The 20,905-nt window shown below is 40.0% G+C and overlaps 1 protein-coding gene across 3 annotated transcripts; it reads left to right on the plus strand.

Annotated features, from left to right (window-relative positions):
- Positions 1 to 955: 955 nt before the first annotated feature.
- LOC105030482 (NACHT, LRR and PYD domains-containing protein 12-like) lies at positions 956 to 20,849 on the plus strand. 3 transcript variants are annotated; one of them, XM_013135999.4, is made up of 15 exons: positions 957 to 1,110; positions 2,311 to 2,429; positions 2,517 to 2,633; positions 4,742 to 4,855; positions 4,993 to 5,109; positions 7,639 to 7,693; positions 7,931 to 8,147; positions 8,857 to 10,648; positions 11,615 to 11,788; positions 17,052 to 17,234; positions 17,368 to 17,541; positions 18,242 to 18,415; positions 18,708 to 18,881; positions 18,985 to 19,031; positions 20,164 to 20,849. In XM_013135999.4, exons 1-15 carry the CDS (start codon positions 982 to 984, stop codon positions 20,694 to 20,696), a joined length of 4,119 nt encoding a protein of 1,372 aa, XP_012991453.3. In that variant the 5' UTR covers positions 957 to 981; the 3' UTR covers positions 20,697 to 20,849. The 3 variants fall into 3 exon arrangements, with proteins under 3 accessions (XP_012991452.3, XP_012991453.3, XP_012991451.2); XM_013135997.4 differs by lacking the exons at positions 18,985 to 19,031; positions 20,164 to 20,849 and having other exon boundaries at positions 2,292 to 2,429; positions 18,708 to 18,934; XM_013135998.4 differs by lacking the exons at positions 4,742 to 4,855; positions 4,993 to 5,109; positions 18,985 to 19,031; positions 20,164 to 20,849 and having other exon boundaries at positions 956 to 1,110; positions 18,708 to 18,934.
- Positions 20,850 to 20,905: the final 56 nt, after the last annotated feature.

The raw sequence follows: 20,905 nt of genomic DNA on the forward strand, positions 1-20,905 counted from the left end.
CAGAAATGATGCAATTAATGACAGTGTTCACCATTGATTTGGTTGATATTATTAATGACAGTATTCACCATTGACTTGGTTGATATTATTAATGACAGTATTCACCATTGACTTGGTTGATATTATTAATGACAGTATTCACCATTGACTTGGTTAATATTAAATAATGACAGTATTCACCATTGACTTGGTTGATATTATTAATGACAGTATTCACCATTGATTTGGTTTACATTAATAATGACAGTATTCACCATTGATTTGGTTTACATTAATAATGACAGTATTCACCATTGACTTGGCTGACATTAATAATGACAGTATACTCCATTGACTTGGTTGATATTATTAATGACAGTATTCACAATTGACTTGGTTAATATTAAATAATGACAGTATGCACCATTGACTTGGTTGATATTATTAATGACAGTATTCACCATTGATTTGGTTTACATTAATAATGACAGTATTCACCATTGATTTGGTTTACATTAATAATGACAGTATTCACCATTGACTTGGCTGACATTAATAATGACAGTATACTCCATTGACTTGGTTGATATTATTAATGACAGTATTCACCATTGACTTGGTTAATATTAAATAATGACAGTATTCACCATTGACTTGGTTGATATTATTAATGATAGTATTCACCATTGACTTGGTTGATATTATTAATGATAGTATTCACCATTGACTTGGCTGACATTAATAATGACAGTATACTCAATTGACTTGGTTGATATTATTAATGACAGTATTCACCATTGACTTGGTTAATATTAAATAATGACAGTATTCACCATTGACTTGGTTGATATTATTAATGACAGTATTCACCATTGACTTGGTTGACATAAATGACTGATCGGCACAGAAATGTAGCTGGTTCTGGGTTAGGGCTGAATTTCATTGGCTAATGCAGAATGGGTGGAGTTTTTCAACATCAGCCTGTGAGGTAACAACGCTCCGATGCCAAATTCCAGGGAGCCTTTGTCTCTTAATTCCTGTGTTTATTTATCACACTACCTGCCTTCCAGACACTTTATGAGGGACAGGATAAAACACACACCAGGGAGACAGATCACCCCACTACTCCAGGTATGGTGCTACTTCATAAACAGAAATACTAACCCTTACTCCCTAAACCTAACCCCTAACCCATATTCATCTGCTGAATTAGTCATGTCAAGTCATGTTCAGTCATGTAAAGTGAAGTTTAGTCCTGAAAAGTTTTGTTTAGTCATGTCAAATGTTAAGTTACACTACACTATGTTTTGGAAGACCTACATTTTTCCAGTTTTTATTTAAATGTGAACAGTTCAAGTGAATCACCTGAAATGGTTCAAAGGTTAGCAGTAAATAGCCAAAGGTTATAAAAAAGTTGAGGTTAACAAAAACACTAAAATTATGTACATTTCAGAGTTATAAAAAAGGCTTTTTTTCAGGGAACAAATAATGTGTTAAAAACGTACAGCTGTTCTGTAGCAATGGAAGTAAATTAAACCTTGAAAGTTGATGCTAGCAATTACCAGTTTTGGAACTTTTGTTGATTACTTACAAACCCTCTGTCTGTATAAAAGCAGTGTTGGAACATATTGTGTTACTGCAGCCTCTTAAGCATTATTTGGAGAATATGGAAGACAAACAGACCATTATAACCTATAAAAGTGTAGGTCTTTCCTTTAGAGAAAAATTTGCCACGGTGTCAGTGAGTGTACTTTTCCACAATATCCAACGGCACTTGGAAACAGGATTAGTCATTTAAAGTGATTTAATGTAGTGAGAATTTTTTATAGGAATAAATGGTATATGAATTTACAGGGATGTCGGAGCTCAAACCCTGTCTGGTGATTTCATTTCGGTCATTGGCAACCAAGATCGTGTGAGCTGAAAATTCAAATAAATGAGCTTGACAGTTTTGGTAATCATCATAAAGGATGTGATTAATTAGAAAAATGTTGTGTATGATTTGTTTTTTGTGCAACTGCGAGTAAGAATCCTTCAAGTTCATAGAATATGTTGTACAGTAGAATACTTCATGGTAGTTATGGTAAAACACACTACAACAGAATATTTCTGAAAAAACAACTGCACGGATGAGATCTGGTCATGTGATGCATTAAAAGTGTAGGTCTTGTGAAGACTTTTTATATCCACTGTAAGTGGTGCTAATCAGTGTGTGTGTGTGTGTGTGTGTGTGTATGTGTGTTTGTATGTGTGTGTGTGTGTGTGTGTGTGCACATATATGTGTGTGTATCTTTCCACATTCATCAACACAGAACAAAAATCCCTTTACAGACATGGGAAGAGACTGATAAGACAGAGGAAGAGGAGGGAACCACTGCCTCTATGATGAGTCTCTCTGGGAAAAATGACACTGAAAACAAACAGATGAAGGAGCCAGGGTGGAGAGACAGGTGTGTGAATGTGTCAACTTTTATCAGTGACATGACATCACCAGACAAATTATTAGATCATAAAGATCTGTGTTTGTTGTGTTGAAGCCCAAACCATCAGGAGAGACCAGCGTCCCCTGTACCCAGCTGTCTGTCCATGAAGAGTGACCAGTCTATAGATCTGCCAATATTCCTGAGAGAGGGAGACATTCCTACTGAACAAGGGTAAATACACATGGTATTGATGAATACAGCCATTGTCTATGTGTCTGATACATTTGTTCCTCTTTTAGTTTCCATAGACCAGGGTATTTTTACCTACCCACTGTGTATTGGCCAAATATTAACAGTGGCTCTAATTTGTTCCCATTTTGTTTGATAAAATAGAATCTGATTTGTGGAGAAACTCTGTGTTTATTCACATTCACTGGAAAAGATCAATTTAACCTTGTAGGTTGCAGGTTTGATTCAGAGCATTGGTTTGCTATAAAAAACTGAGTTTGCTTAATTTCTGGTTTGATAGAGCTAGCTGAGTGACAAAAACAGTTTTCTGGAATACCCCTCCAGTGGCTTATAGCAGGACATTTATGTCACTAGCAACCAAGGTGGTTTGAGTTCAAAAACCAAATAAAGTGACTATTTTGGTAATCATCATACAACGTGGGGTTAATTACAATAGTTTGGAGGTTTTCTTTTCAACAGTGAGTGAGAATCATGAAAACATGCTATAATGAATTAAAAAACAAACAGAAATCTTTGAGGGGGAAAAATAAAGAATTCACACTAACCTGGTTGAATAAGTGTGCACACCCTTAAATTAATACTTTGTTGAAGCACCTTTAGATTTTATTACAGCACTCAATCTTTTTGGGTAGGAGTCTATTAGCAAGGCTCATCTTCACTTGGCAATATTTGCCCACTCGATCCGCCAGATTGCAAGGACATCTCCTGTGCACAGCCCTCTTCAGATCACCCCACAGATGTTCAATTGGATTCAGGTCTGGGCTCTGGCTTGGCCATTCCAAAATGTTTATCTTCTTCTGGTGATGCCATGCTTTTGTTGATTTGGATGTGTGCTTTGGGTCATTGCCGTGCTGAAAGGTGAATTTCCTCTTCATCTTCCGCTTTCTAACGGACGCCTGAAGGTTTTGTGCCAAAATTGCCTGGTATTTGGAACTGTTCATAATTCCCTCCACCCTGACTTAGGCCCCGGTTCCAGCTGAAGAAAAACAGCCTCAAAGCATGATGCTGCCACCACCATGCTTCACTGTGGGTATGGTGGTCTTTTGGTGACGTGCAGTGTTGTTTTTACACCAAACATACCTTTTGGAATTATGGCCAAAAGGTTCAACCTTGGTTTCATCAGACCATAACACATTTTCCCATGTGCTTTTGGGGGACTTGATGTTTGTTTTTGTAAACTTCAGCCTGGCTTGGATGTTTTTCTTTGTAAGAAATGGCTTCCGTCTTGCCACCCTACCCCATAGCCCATTCATATGAAGAACACGAGAGATTGTTGTCACATGTAGCACACAGCCAGTACTGGCCAGAAATTCATGCAGTTCCTTTAATGTTGCTGTATGCCTCTTGGAAGCCTCCTGACCAGTTTTCTTCTTGACTTTTCATCAATTTTGGATTGACGTCCAGTTCTTGGTAAGTTCTCTGTTGTGCCATATTTTCTCCACTTGATGATAACTGTCTTCACTGCATTGCATGGTACATCTAATGCTTTGGAAATTATTTTGTACCCTTCTCCTGACTGATATCTTTAAACAGTGAGATCCCTCTGATGCTTTGGAAGCTCTCTGCGGACTATGGCTTTTGCTCTAAGATGCAAATGATACAATATCAGGAAAATCCAACTACAACAGCTGAACTTTATTTGTGATTAATCAGAGTCACTTTAAATGATGGCAGGTGTGTAATGACTGCTATTTAACATGAGTTTGAATGTGATTGGTTAATTCTGAACACAGCCACATAAGCCAGTTATAAGAGGGTGTGCACACTTAGGCAACCAGGTTATTCTAAGGTTTTTATAATTTTTCCACCTTGAAGATTTCAGTTTGTTTTTTAATTGAATTGTTCACATTATAGGTCACATTAAAAGTGGAATATTTTCTGACATGATTTATCTTTGTCTCATTCTTTTACATCACAAAACCCTGTCATTTTAACAGGGGTGTGTAGACTTTTTATATCCACTTTAGGTGGTGCTTATCAGTGTGTGTGTGTGTGTACGTGTGTGTACGTGTGTGTACGTGTGTGTACGTGTGTGTGTACGTGTGTGTGTACGTGTGTGTGTGTATATCTTTCCACATTCATCAACACAGAAAAAAAAGCCCTTTACAGACATGGGAAGAGACTGATAAGAGAGAGGAAGAGGAGGGAACCACTGCCTCTATGATGAGTCTCTCTGGGAAAAATGACACTGAAAACAAACAGAGGTGGGAGCAAAGGTGGAGAGACAGATGTGTGTGAATGTGTCAACTTTTCTTATATTTTATGTCCGAGCCTGTATCAGTGACATGACATCACCAGACAAATTAATAGATCATATAGATCTGTGTTTGTTGTGTTGAAGCCCAAACCATCAGGAGAGACCAGCGTCCCCTGTACCCAGCTGTCTGTCCATGAAGAGTGACCAGTCTATAGATCTGCCAATATTCCTGAGAGAGGGAGACATTCCTACTGAACAAGGGTAAATACACATGGTATTGATGAATACAGCCATTGTCTATGTGTCTGATACATTGGTTCCTCTTTTAGTTTCCATAGACCAGGGTATTTTTACCTGCCCACTGTGTATTGGCCAAATATTAACAGTGGCTCTAATATGTTCCCTTTGTTTGACAAAATTGATTAATTGGTGGAGAAGCTCTGTGTTTATTCACATTCTCTGGAAAAGATCCATTTAACCTTGTAGGTTGCAGGTTTGGTTCAGATAATTTGTTTGCTGCAACACCTGAAATAGGGTATTTTACCTACCCACTGTGTATAGGCCAAATGCCCCCAGTGTCCCTAGAACCCATTGGGGATAAGCCAAGTAGTTCTTGTGTCCTTAGAACCCATTGGGGATAAGCCAAGTAGTTCTTGTGTCCTTAGAACCCATTGTGGATAGGCCAAGTAGTTCTAGTGTCCCTAGAACCAATTTTGGATAGGCCAAGTACTTGTACAGGAATCCTAGAACCCCTGGTTGGGAACCTAAAACTCACAGAAAGATACATATACAGACAGACACAACTACAGATAGACAAACACTTCCAGACAGAATCACAACACATCCCTAATTTCTCATTTGGGCATAGCGAATTAATGACCCTTGCGACTGGCATCACCAATCAGTGTGTAGCTGTAAGATCAGATCAAACTCTGTGAGCTATGACACAGTAACCATCGAAGGATTAAGCTAAGTAAAATGCCTTCTGCGCTCCCCAACTAAGATTTAGACAAATTCAACATTTTGTAAAGGCAGCAGAACCAGACAGAATGGGAATGGTCTTCACGGACGTCTTCAGTATCAACTAGCAGACCAGCATGATCTCAGTACCAAAGAATAGAAAAAAACACCCTGCCTGAATGACCACAACCCAGTAGCACTGACGACTAGACACTTTGAAGGACTGGTCATTGCTCACTTCAACACCATTAACCCAGACTCCCTGGACCACTCTGATTTGCATACTGCCCCAACAGGTCGACCAACACAGCCATCTCCATTGCTCTCCACACATCTCCCACCCGAACTACATTAATAGTTACGTGACAGTGTTGTTCACTGAGTTCAGATCAGCATTCAACACCCTAATACCATTTCAAGTTGATCACTAAGCTCAGGACCCTGGACCTGAACACCTCCCCCTGGAATGGGAGACTGGAGGTGACCAGTGTTTGCATTACATTGAACAACAGAGTAGAATTAAGTGTCAATTAAGTGAGAGTTTATGAGTAATGACAGACTGTGTGTTAACAGAGAGTATCCTTGAGAGTAAGTTGATCATTGGAACATTTAAACACAAACGGACAATCTGTCACACTCAAGGAAGTGAATATTCTAAAAACAAAACAGCAAGATAAAAAACACAGTCTGGTTCTTCGGAATCCCAGTCAACCACATTCTTGAAATGGCTGCAGAACCTGTTGTGTTCAGCTGAGTCATTCTGTGACCTTCTCTCTCACTGGGCGACAAATACAACTAGTTGGAAGTCCCACCTCCAAGAAGCCACCGATCGTTGGATAGGTTGCTGTTGCTACAGCATCAGTAATGTTGCATGTTGAGAACAGATGGGTTAAAGAGATACAGTTATTTCCAGAAAGGTGGCATTGCTGGCAGCAAATGAGCAACTACGTAGTTTCGATCAACAATTTCTCAGGACATTGTTGTGAATATCACAAAAAAGTACTGATATATTATGCAACTGTGTGTCATGTTACTCTGCTCACTAACAATTTCTCAGGACATTGTTGTGAGCAGAGATGCTCTGGAGGCCTATTCAACCAGTTTAATAAAATATCATGGACATATTCATGTCATGTCAAACACCAGGTATAACCACTCTGATGGGTTCAGTTGAAACCCCTCACTTTATACAGGTAGGACGGTTGAAAAGAGAGGACACAGGTTGAAGGTGTATTGAGAAAAATAATAAACCAAAACAGTTTTTGCAGGTAAAACCAAGTAAAACTCTCCCGGAAATGAGCCATGGGTGTACCAAGAAAGCACAAACTGAAAATAAGCCACTGCCCACATGTAATGGTAGGGGCAGGGCCGGCTCCAGGCATAAGCAAAATAAGCGGTTGCTTAGGGCCCCCGACCACTAGGGGGCCTCTGACTGCTAGGGAGTCCCCAACCTGGTATCTGTTCAGAGTGAACTATATGCAGTGGTTACTGTGACCCCACTCTGAGAATCAATATACTTTTTATTCACATATATCAAAGAATATGTGTCATATGGGTCTCCTTTTACACACAATACTGTAGAGAAAACTATATTATAAAATATTTAATCAACTCAAATATAGCGAGCATTATGTGAAAAGCAAATGCTATATCATATGAGTATACTGTATATTATAGCTGTGTATATAGATTTGACAATCTATTTTGAGGTTTTTACTAAGGTTTGTCAAAATGTTTGTGTGCAGGAAAAGGGTATATGTGTGGGTGTTGGGTTTAGAGATGTTTTCGAGGTGTTTCTATGTAATGCTTGGTTTATAATCTCCTGTGTAGTTTCAGTGGTCAATCTGCACAGAATCACCAATCAAACCTGGACTCCATATTCAAGGTGAGAATTTTTCTCAAGTCTTGTTGACTTTTTCTGGCCTTTTTTTTTTATTGTAATTGATATAAGATATTGGGGAAAGTGATTTTGCTGAAAGTGAAGTGGTTAAGATTCTAAGACATGCTGCAGCACTAGATGTGAATCTGGTGCCACAAACAAAACATTTAAAAAGCAAATATATAAATTGCTTGTTCTGCTCAATAAATGCTGACCTTTTGATTTATATATTCTTTGTTTCAGACCCTTGAAGACAATTTTATCATGTTTGTAAAGAAAGAGCTGAAGAGATTCAAGAGCATGCTGAGTCCAGATCTCCCAGAATGCACTGACAGTCAAAAGAAAGACAAGGAAGTGTTGAAGCCTGAAGATGAGAAGCAGAAGAACAGGGCTCTGGAGATCACACTGCACATCCTGAGGAACATGAACCAGACGGAGTTGGCTGACACACTGGAACAAAGTAATATTTATTAAAAATTCAATCTTTGCAAGGTCACACCCCTGTTGTGGAAATCAAATTTACTCCACACCTCCATCCTGTAAGATCTTAACTAAAGTTAGGTACATAACTACTTCTCACAAAAGTGAATGGATGTTAGGAACCCTGTCATGGAAAACCGTGTAGGAATGAGATTAGTCTACATACCAAGAAGGGACCCTTTATTGATATATTTGCAGAAAACAGTCATTGATGTCATTGCAAATTTGAAAAGAAATTAGTCGTGTAGGTGGTAACAAGCACCACATTCAACAGATTGATCGCAGCGATTGCATTTGAAGTTGTCCGTTTGTATTCTATTTTTATTTGAGCTATGCTAATTATTGAAGGAGATTAGGATAGTTGTTAGTTGAATAAAGAGACCATCTTCTTGATCTCAGTCTTTTACTTTATCTTTTACTTTTATTACTTTATTTTATCTAAAAGGGACCGGATAAAGGTTTCTCCATTCATTTGGCCATAGATGTTTGAAAACTATAGTATATTTCAATTATAAAAAATTTACCTTTGTTAATGTCACCTATGTTTCAAATATGATACATTACAGTACATGCCAGCTAGTCACCACTAACAATGAAAATAGTTTTAGGTTGCTTTTTCTATTCAATAAACACAATAGAGTAGAAACCAACTGTATATCTGTTAACATTTATGTCCTCTGCATTGTTAGGTCTTGTAGATGATCCTGTTATGAAGAGCCAACTGAAATTGAAATCTCATCTGAAGAAGAAGTTTGAAAGTGTATTTGAGGGAATACCTAAACAGGGAAACCCTACACTTCTCAATAGTATCTACACAGAGCTCTACATCACAGAGGGTGGAAGTGGAGAAGTCAACAATGAACATGAGGTGAGGCAGATTGAAATGGCATCAAAGAGACAAACACATGTAGAGACACCAATCAAATGCCACAACATTTTTAAACCCTTACCTGGACAAGAGAAATCTATCAGAACTGTGTTGACGAAGGGAGTTGCTGGCATTGGAAAAACAGTGTCTGTGCAGAAGTTCATTCTGGACTGGGCTGAAGGAAAGGCCAATCAGGACATCCAGTTCTTATTTCCACTGTCTTTTCGGGAGTTAAATTTGATAAAGAAGAATAAGCACAGCTTGATGGAACTTGTTCATCACTTTTATATAGACTCTAAAGAATCAGGAATCTTGAACTTCGACGCATACAAAGTTCTGTTTGTCTTTGATGGTCTGGATGAGTTTCGACTTCCTCTAGACTTCAAGGGCGGTGATAGTTGCTGTGATGTCAAAGAGTCATCCTCACTGGACATGCTGCTGACAAACCTCATCAAGGGGAATCTTCTTCCCTCTGCTCTAGTCTGGATAACCACCCGACCTGCAGCAGCCAATCAAATCCCTCCTGATTGTATTGACCGAGTAACAGAAGTAAGAGGATTCAATGACCCACAGAAGGAGGAGTACTTCAAAAAAAAAATCAGTGATGAGAACTTGGCCAACAGGATAATCTCTCACATAAAGTCATCAAGAAGCCTCCATATCATGTGCCACATACCAGTCTTCTGTTGGATCTCTGCCAATGTTTTTGAGAACATGTTAAAAGAAAAAGGAAGGGAAAAGATGCCCAAGTCTCTCACTCAATTGTACATTGGCTTAGTGGTGTTCAATCTCCAAAAGATGAATGAGAAATATAACAAGACCGATAACCCACAGTGGAATATAAAATTCATCATGGCCCTGGGAAAACTGGCCTTCCAACAGCTTGGAAAAGGCAACCTAATCTTTTATGAGGAAGACCTGAGAGAGTGTGACATTGATGTCAGAGAAGCATCAGTGTACTCAGGAGTGTGCACACAGATGTTACGAGAATATAATGGACTGTTCCAGAATAAGGTGTACTGCTTTGTTCATCTAAGCATCCAGGAGTTTCTGGCTGCGATGTATGTTTTTCTCAAATTTATCAATGAAAACATTAATATTATGGCTAAACCACAATCAACCCACAATCAATCAAAGGAACAGCAACCTGAAATGAGCCTTTTGTTCAGGAGTGCTGTGGACCAGGCCTTACAGAGTGGGAATGGACACCTGGACCTGTTCCTCCGATTCCTTCTGGGCCTTTCAATGGAGATCAATCTGACTCCTCTAAATGGTGTTACAACACAAACAAGACGCAGCTCCCAGACCAGAGAGGAAACAGTCAAGTACATCAAGGAGAAGATCAGGGAGAATCTTTCCCCAGAGAGATGCATCAATCTGTTTCACTGTCTGAATGAACTGAATGACCATACACTAGTGGAAGAGATCCAAACCAACCTGAGCTCTGGAAGTCTGTCAGAAGCCCAACTGTCACCTGCACAGTGGTCAGCTCTGGTCTATATTTTGCTAACATCAAAAGAGCAGTTGGATGTGTTTGACCTGAAGAAATACTCCAGATCAGAGGAAGGACTTCAGAGGCTACTGCCAGTGGTCAACGCCTCCCAAACAGCTTTGTAAGTACTTAAACCTAATTATTCTCAATGGCCATTTACCGAAAACCTCTGAAACCCTAAAGCCTCGATCAGACATACAGGGTCAATGCACTGTGATACTCTGGAAGTTAATTCATTTCAAATGGAATGCTGTATTGGGTCTTGTGTGTATGTTCCATTGGTCTTGTAAACGTTTATTCAACGTAAAGACCACGGACGAAAATTGACACCAAGTAGAGCGATTTCATTTGTCAAGTTGAATGCCTGGTCATTTTTCTCCAGTAATAAATGTTTTATTGATAAGTAATGTGTTTAATACCATAACTGAATTTAAGAACTTAACAATATAACGTAAAGTTATTTAACCTGCTTTCACAATCTTTATTGCGTTGAGTTTTCATGAGAAATAGGACTGATAGAGAGATAAAAAGTCTATAAAGTATAAAAACCAAATGGCTGTGTTAGAAAGCTGCTAGCTAGCCAATAATTGGTAGCCTACATATATGTCGCTACTTGACACACAATATGCACAGCGACAATGATTGTCTCCATTTTATAAAAAGCAGCATGCAACATCTGTGGAGAACAAATGCGTTTTGAGTAATTGCGCAGCTGCACAAAATGTTCTGCAAGCTTTCTACTTTGATGCTGTAGGTGTGATTGAGGCGTGAGAGAATCTTGAATAAATCTTAACCCCTCCCCACCTCCAAGCACACACACACACAAACACCTCTGCCCACGGTTAAATACTTGCACATTTTTGTATTTCTTCCTTTTCCCCTGCCTTTGCTAATAGCTATTTTGTGTAAAGTGTACTTACTATTATTTATTTTGGTAGTTGCCCAACATAGACATTTTTACATCAATCCCTCTGTATAAGAGTACCTGGTAAATTATTAATTATTGAAATGTAAAATAGTTGCTTCTTCGTGATTAACAAGAATTCCACAACATCCTACATATTGCCATTTTCTATTTTTAATATAGGCTGGACGGATGTAACCTCACAGAGAGATGCTGTGAAATGTTGGCCTCAGTTCTAAGCTCAACCTCCTCCCACCTGAGAGAGCTGGACCTGAGTAACAATGACCTGCAGGATTCAGGAGTGAAGCTGCTCTCTGCTGGACTGGAGAGTCGTCATTGTATACTGGAGACACTGAGGTCAGTGGAGTTAATTTGTTATACGTGTTGAACTCAAAAGTGACAGTCATTTTTTTCTAGGACCTTGTGAGAGGTTTTCAGTGCTTGATTTGGGCCACAGCTGTCCAGAGTGGAGCTCCCGCATATTTGATTTTGGCCAAACAATTCTCTGGTTACTTTTTTGGGCAGAAGACTTCTCTAGAGAACTGTACTGGCACTTCTGATTAAGATTATCATCTAGTTGCAAAATGGTTGATCAAGGTAGAATGTGGTTTGTATTCTTTTTTAAATGAGTGGAGTCAAGACATACAGCTCCGGAAAAAAGGAAGAGACCACTGCACCCTTTCCTTTCCGATAAAGTAGAAAAGGAAGATTTTGAGTGAGGAACAGAAGGGTTAAAATTAAAAGACCACTGCATATTGAACACTTCTGTTGATCTCTCAAAACTTTCCTTTTCAACTTTTTTGGAAAGGAAAGAACAGGGGTGCAGTGGTCTCTTCATTTTTTCTGCTATCTTGAAGTGTACAGTTGTGCTCCTAAGTCTGCATACCCTGGCAGTAATTGTGAAATATTGGTATTGATTTTGAAAATATGACTGATCATGCAAATAAAATGTATTTTTTTAAGGATAGTGATCATATGAAGCCATTTATTATCACATAACAGAAATCACCCAAATGGCCCTGATCAAAAGTTTAGATACCCTTGAATGTTTGGCCTTGTTACAGACACACGAGGTGACACACACAAGGTGACACACACAGGTGAACATTTCATTTCCCACACTTGTGGCTTTTTAAATTGAAATTACAGTGGATAAAAATACACACCCCTGTTAAAATGCCAGGTTCTTGTGATGTAAAAGAATGAGAAGAATAAATCATGTCAGAACCTTTTCCACCTTTAATGTGACATATAACGTGAACAATTCAACTGAAAAATAAAAACTCACAATAACCTGGTTGCATAAGTGTGCACACACTTAAATTAATACTTTGTTGAAGCACCTTTTGATTTTATTACAGCACTCTTTTTGGGTAGGAGTCTATTAGCATGGCACAACTTCACTTGGCAATATTTGCCCACTCAATCCGTTACATTGCGAGGACATCTCCTGTGCACAGACCTCTTCAGATCACCCCACAGATGTTCAATTGGATTCAGGTCTGGGCTCTGGCTGGGCCATTCAAAAACATTAATCTTCTCTGATGAAGACATTCTTTTGTGGATTTGGATGTGTGCTTTGGGTCGTTGTCGTGCTGAAAGGTGAACTTCATCTTCAGCTTTCTAACGGACGCCTGAAGGTTTTGTGCCAAAATTGCCTGGTATTTGGACCTGTTCATAATTCCCTCCACCCTGACTAAGGCCACATTTTGAAAGATCTACTTTACGGCTTTATTAATAAGTAAATGAATAGGTCTGCGTAGTGCGTTTATATATATATATATATATATATATATATATATATATACACACATATATACCTATATATACACACCTATATATACCTATATATACACCTATATATACATATATAAACGCACTACGCAGACCTATTCATTTACTTATTAATAAAGCCGTAAAGTAGATCTTTCAAAATGTACCACTTATCACAAATACAGGATTGGAGATGAAAAGTTACTGACACGTAGGCCTAACCGCGATCAGTTCGTGGGAAATGTATGTTTTGCGCTATTATCTAAATATCGATTAAAAAAACTATTTTTTCATCTGAGAAACACTGTGATTGGTGGATAGGGAGCACCCGGAGCAAGCGACTGGTTATGTCGCTGTCACTAACATCAACATAACCAATCACAGTGTGACAGACGCTTTACATATCACCAACGGCAAGTTTAATTTTAAATGAATGTAGCCTACTGGCGGTCTGGCACACGTGGGTGCTCGTGCTCGGTATTTTCGTGGGTGCTCGCTATTTTCCGTGGGTGCTCGCTATTTTCCGTGGGTGCTCGAGCCCCGGATCACCCACGGTATCGGCGCCTATGACTGTCAACTGCGTAACATTGTAATGGAACTTTATAAAGATGGAAAAGGATATAAAAAGATATCCAAAGCCTTGCAAAGACCAGTCAGTACTGTTCAATCACTTATTAAGAAGTGGAAAATTCGGGAATCGTTTGATACCAAGCCAAGGTCAGGTAGACCAAGAAAGATGTGTGAGCTCTAAAGGCATGAGGAATCTTGTGAAAATGTATGGCAAGGTGAATGCAGCATGTTATCGGAAAATTCTGGCAGCCAATTTACATTCTTCTGCACAAAAGCTGCGTATGGGGCACTCTTGGACTTTCCAGGAAGACAATGACTCTAAGCACAAGGCCAAGTTGACCCTCCAGTGGTTATAGCAGAAATAGGTGAAGGTTCTGGAGTGGCCATCACAGTCTCCTGACCTTAATATCATCGAGCCACTCTGGGGAGATCTCAAACGTGCGGTTCATGCAAGACTACCAAAGACTAGACTATGACCTAGAGGCATTTTGCCAAGACGAATGGACAGCTACAGTGAGGGGATTTTTTTTTAATCCCCTGCTGAGTTTGCCCACTGACAAAGAAATTATCAGTCTATTATTTTAATGGTTAGTTTATTTGAACAGTGAGAGAAAAAATCCAGAAAAACGCATTTCAAAAATGTTGTAAATTGATTGCATTTTAATAAGTGAAATAAGTATTTTATCCCCTCTCAATCAGAAAGATTTCTGGCTCCCAGTTGTCTTTTATACAGGTAACGAGCTGAGATTAGGAGCACACTCTTAAACGGAGTGCTCCTAATCTCAGTTTGTTACCTGAAAAGACAAATCTCCACAGAAGTGATCAATCAATCAGATTCCAAACTCTCCACCATGGCCAAAATCAAAGAGCTGTCCAATGATTTCAGGATTTCAGATTTTCATCTTCCTCGGTCTGGGGCTCCATGCAAGATCTCACCTCGTGGAGTTGCAATGATCATGAGAACGGTGAAGTATCAGCCCAGAACTACACGGGAGGTTCCTGTCAATGATCTCAAGGCAGCTGGGACCATAGTCATCAAGAAAACAATTGTTAACACACTACGCCGTGAAGGACTGAAATCCTGCAGCACCCGCAAGGTCCCCCTGCTCAAGAAAGCACATGTACAGGCTCGTCTGAAGTTTGCCAATGAACATCTGAATGAGGGGAACTGGGTGAAAGTCTTGTGGTCGCATGAGACCAAATTCTAGCTATTTGGCATCAACTCAACTCGCCGTGTTTGGAGGAGGAGGAATGCTGCCTATGACCCCAAGAACACCATCCCCACCGTCAAACATGGAGGTAGAAAAAAAAAACTCCTTCCCTCAACGAGGGCATTGAAAATTGGCCGTGGATGGGTATTCCAGCATAACAATGACCCAAAACACACGGCCAAGGCAACACGAGGAGTGGATCAAGATGAAGGTCTCTACAGGTCCATATAGGTCTCTTCAGGTCCATTTAGGTCTTTATAGGTCACTACAGGTCCATATAGGTCACTACATGTCCATGTCAATCAATCAATCAATCAATCAAATGTATTTATAAAGCCCTTTTTACAACAACAGTTTGCTTTTACAACAAAGTGCTTTACAGAGACACCCGGCCTTAAACCCCAAGGAGCAAACAACAGTAGTGTTGAATTTCAGTGGCTAGGAAAAACTCCCTAAGAAGGCTGAATTTTAGGAAGAAACCTAGAGAGGACCCAGGCTCAGAGGGGTGACCAGTCCTCTTCTGGCTGTGCCGGATGAGCTATTAAGAGTCCAATTGGAATAATTAATAAATGTATCTGGGCTAAATCCAGAGTCTATTTAAAATTAGACTAGTTCTGAAGTATGACCAGAAGGACAAGGACAGGGACAGCAACAGGCCTCCCAAATACTCCGCAGGTGTGGACCAGGACCTCCTAAAGTTTAAAACGGGAGAAGACTGGGACAATTCAGAAAATGCATTCATTATATCAACAACGATTTATAGTGGAGAAGGAGAACTTTGTGGGGAAGAAGAATTGACCCAAACCCCCAGCACAATATTATAGCAGCGTAAGACCTAGGAACTGATAGGTCTCTACAGGTCCATATAGGTCACTACAGGTCCATATAGGTCTTTACAGGTCCATATAGGTCTCTACAGGTCCATATAGGTCTGTACAGGTCCATATAGGTCTCTACAGGTCCATATAGGTCTGTACAGGTCCATATAGGTCTCTACAGGTCCATATAGGTCTGTACAGGTCCATATAGGTCACTACAGGTCCATATAGGCCTTTACAGGTACATATAGGTCACTAAAGGTCCATATAGGTCACTACAGGTCCATATAGCCCTTTACAGGTCCATATAGGTCTTTACAGGTCCATATAGGTCACTAAAGGTCCATATAGGTCTCTACCGGTCTACATCCTGCAGTTATCTGGAGTGTTTCTCTGGTACCCTTTTTCCATATTCAAGTGGGATATTGCCAACCCAGATTCACACTTAGCAGCAAAACATGTCAAAGTGGAATTAAAGCAGGATCTGCAATAAGTAACAATGGAGAAGGGACATTCATTCCGCAAATTCACTTTATTTATCCACACATTTTCAGTGCTGAGAATATACCATTAATGAACACAAGGTGGACAACCATCCACCAGGGCTACTGCACACAGGACCCCACACGAGACCCAGTCTAATCAGATCGTAATCTAAACATCTGCAAACCTTGGAAAGGTTTGGTGTGAGTCAGGGTGGGACTGAATGCCTGCATTTAAGAAATTGAATTAGCAGAAAGATCCTTTGTTGCATGAAATAATCCCTGACAGCGGGTGAGGTCATCATAGAACAGGTGCCAGTTTGAACCAGCAACAACCAGCCAGGATTATTTTTGACAACAAGGAAATGACTACATGTTGGCTGCTTTCCCCAGTCTGCCAGACTTGTTCATTGTGCTCAAGGAGGAGAGGCAACCCTGTCTGACATCTGATCCATCCACCCCCAGAAGAGCTGAACAGATTTACAGCGCCCTCTGCATGATCACCAGGCATTGTTTTGAAAATCAGAATGTATTGATATTCCAAAACCAGGACTTAGACTACTTGCTGCCATGAGGCAGTTATTCTGCGATACAGCGACATAGACCACTGTGCCATTCAGGAGCCATGAAAAGCTCCATGTGATTTTCTTATATAAAAGCAATAGCTGCCACACTGCTTTTCAATGTCTGTATTGTAATAGTTTGTGTGTGACATACTTTCAGTGTGAACTGTGTAAATGTAACATTGATGATGTTCTCTCTATAGGTTAACAGGCTGTGGGGTCACTGAGGAAGGTGGTGGTTCTTTGGCTTCAGCTCTGTTGTCAAACCCCTCCCACCTGAGAGAGTTGGATGTGGAGCTGGAGGTGTTTGACCTGAAGAAATACTCCAGATCAGAGGAAGGTCTTCTCAGGCTGCTTCCAGTGGTCAAATCCTCTAGAAAAGCATTGTAAGTAGTTGGATATGAAGACATAATTATCACCCAGAAAATGTATGCAGTGTAACAGAGCAATCAGAAAAAAAAAAATGTTTATTTGATAGTTGACATTGAACTCACATTGTCATTTGTTATCATCTCTAAGGTTGAATGGATGTGAGCTCACAGAAAGATGCTGTGAAGCTTTGGCATCAGTTCTCAGCTCAACCTCCTCTCATCTGAGAGAGCTGGACCTGAGTAACAATGACCTGCAGGATTCAGGAGTGAAGCTGCTCTCTGCTGGACTGGAGAGTTCCAACTGTACATTGGAAACTCTGAGGTCAGTACATTTAATTGGCTTGGACACTTACTGGACATGTACTTGTAGACTTTAGCTAAGAAAATAACTGTCTTTCTTGATACAATGAACGGAGTGCTAATTAAACAGTGTAACCATCTTAACTACAAGACTACATATGAAGGCCCATTTCTACTTACTCTATGCCACACATTTCTCATTTGCTCCCTCCTTTACACATAAATCCTCTTACACACGCACACATGCACACACACACACATCTAAACACACAACACACACACCCTACTCTTGCATATACAGCCTAACTTGGACAAAAACTAAAGTAAAGTAGCTTAGAATGTTTCAGGTCTTCCTGTGCAATCCCAATATGAAAATATATACACTCAGAAGCTGATGCTATGTTAACTGTGGGTTAGGGCTAAATGACTTCACATGTGAATGTTAGGATTTGGGTTCAAGGGCCTTGAGGTGGTGCATTGGTCTAATTCACTACCACACATTGGTTTGTGATATTAGCTCTACCATTTAAAAGTGTCTGATATGTTTCTTTATGGTTTGTTATTTAGTAACAACAATAATCATCTCAGCCCCACCAATGTGATAATTCCACAAAGTTCACAAACCAATCCTATTTTATATCTAGCACTGCAATGTAACTTTGTCTATTTCATATTCTATGATGAAAATGTTTGTTTATTTATTTTATTTATCATTTCCATAGATTGAATCAATGCACATTATCAAAGTCATGCTGTGAAACATTGGCCTCAGTTCTCAGCTCAGCCTCCTCTCATCTGAGAGAGCTGGACCTGAGTAACAATGACCTGCAGGATTTAGGAGTGAAGCTGCTCTCTGCTGGACTAGAGAGTCCCCACTGTAAACTGGAGACACTGAGGTCAGTATAAGAGTAATAGTTCCCAAGTGATTCTGTTGGTTCATGTGAGTTGAGCTTTCAGTAATCTAAAAATTATAAAAAATGTAAAGCATAAATGTAAAGCTCAACTCACAAGCATAATTTTCTGTCTTTAAGCTTACACTGATGACAAAAACGACCTGATGTAACTTCCCTTCTTTTCACAAACTGATTATAGCTATTGGATTTTTGTTTATCATTAAAATCGCTGGTGAGTTTTCTTTTTCAATATTGAGATTAATTGTGGAAATGTTACCCAATGATCCCTATGCAGGCTGTCAGGTTGTCTGGTCACAGAGGAAGGCTGTGCTGCTCTGGTCTCATCTCTGAGGTCCAACCCGTCCCATCTGAGAGAACTGGACCTGAGCTACAATCACCCAGGAGATGCAGGAGTGAAGCTGCTCTCTGCTGGACAGGAGGACCCACACTGGAGACTGGAGAAACTCAAGTAAGGGTTTGTGTCTAACAGTGTCCATGTGGTATTGTGTGTATGTGTTTGAGTTTGTGTGTGTTTGTTTGTAATACTGAATCTTGATGTTTTCTTCCTTCAGTGTGTACCATCATGGAGAACATTTTTTGAAATCAGGCCTAAAGAAATGTGAGTGATGACTGACTGTTGTGGAATATTATACTTTTAAATGAAAACAATAATTAATATAACAACATTTTGTAATTGCCATGTGATTAACAGCAGATGGTGCAGAGGTTTGGAGACAGAGGCAGATCAGAATAATTAAGATTCCAATTGGGAATGCACTAGGAAAAAAAGGTGCACTAGGAAGAAATTATGAGTCAATTGCTCAATTGTAAGTCGGTTTTGTTTAAGCAGAAACTGGGGCACTCATCAAAATCTACTCTAATAGTCCTACTCATTACTTATTGTAACTATAGCCAAATGTACCTCATGAAAATCTCACTCAAAATCTCCTTCAAAGTTTATTCTATTAACTATTACCTAATTTATATTTCTGGCTGTTTTTTTCATAGTATTTTGGTTAAAGCATTACATTACCATTACATCCTATAAAAACTAAAGTATCTCATTTGCACAAGTATTCACACCCTTTGCAGTTACACTCAGAAATGGCTTGGGTGCTTCCTGTTTCCATCATCCTCGAGATTTTGTCCGTTGAGCTCTGAGAAAGTATTGAGTGTAGCCACAGATCAGGGTGGTACCAAAAAAGGGTAGAGAAGGGTGTGAATACCAAGCATTGTGTCTGTAGGAAACTATGGTGCTCAGGACCTCAGACAAGTGCAAAGGTTTACCGTCCCACAGGACAACGACCCTAAGGACTCAGCCAAGACAGTGCAGCAGGGACGGTTTTGTGAATGTCCTTGAATGGCCCAGCCAAGGCCTGGACTCAGACCGGATGAAACATCTCTGGAGTGATCTCAAAATGGTTCTGTAGCGATGTTCCTCATCCAACCTGACAAAGCTTAAGAGGATTTGTAGAGAGAAGAACGGGAGAAAATACTATTGTGCCAAGCTAGTGGCGTCATATACCCAAAAGACTTGAGGCTGTAATTGCTGCCAGGTGCTTCAACCGAGGACTGATTAAAGGGGTCTGAATACTTATGCAAATGTGATATTTCTGATGGGTTTATATAAATGTGCTGAATTTCTTTTTCAAGATATATTTGCTTAGTAACTAAGGGATGTTCGATGTGTAGATGGATGAGTGGGATGTGAAAGATTATTTATAACACTGCGTCCTGATGTTCCCCATTAGATGCCTGTGACATCACACTGGACCCAAACACAACATGCAAAACCCTCTTCCTGTCTGAGGGGAACAGGAAGGTGGAATGTGGAGAGGAGGTGCGTCCTGATCACCCAGAGAGATTTGACTGCTGGGACCAGGTGCTGTGTAGAGAGGGTCTGACTGGGCGCTGTTACTGGGAGGCAGAGGGTGATGGGAAAGGAGCTGCTATAGCAGTGACTTATAAAGGAATCAACAGGAAGAAAGGGGGTGTTGACTCTGGGTTTGGAGCCAATAACAAGTCCTGGTGTCTGGAATGGTGTTCTAAAACTTACATTGCCAGTCACAATGAAAAGAACACAGTCTTATATGTCCCCTCCACCTGGTCCAGCAGAGTAGGAGTGTATCTGGACTGGCTGGCCGGCACTCTGTCCTTCTACAGCATCTCCTCTGACAAACTAACCCACATACACACATTCCACTCTACATTCACTGAGCCCCTCTACCCAGGGATTAGGGTTGCCTGGCCTGGCACCTCAGTGTCTCTGTGTCTGGTAGAATAGCCTCTTGTGTCCTTGTGGTATAACTGCACCTTAAAAACTGTCATTTGTTTTGGTACGGTAGAGGAGAGATTTTGTTTTACCAAAAATGTAATTGTGTCGTGGTGAAGAAAGAGCTGAGCCGCAAGGCGAAGCTCTTGATTTACCGGTCAATCTACGTTCCTACTCTCACCTATAGTCATGAGCTTTGGGTCAGGACCGAAAGGACAAGA

This window comes from Esox lucius, chromosome 11 (genome assembly GCF_011004845.1).
Source record: "Esox lucius isolate fEsoLuc1 chromosome 11, fEsoLuc1.pri, whole genome shotgun sequence".
NCBI classification, from domain to species: domain Eukaryota; kingdom Metazoa; phylum Chordata; class Actinopteri; order Esociformes; family Esocidae; genus Esox; species Esox lucius.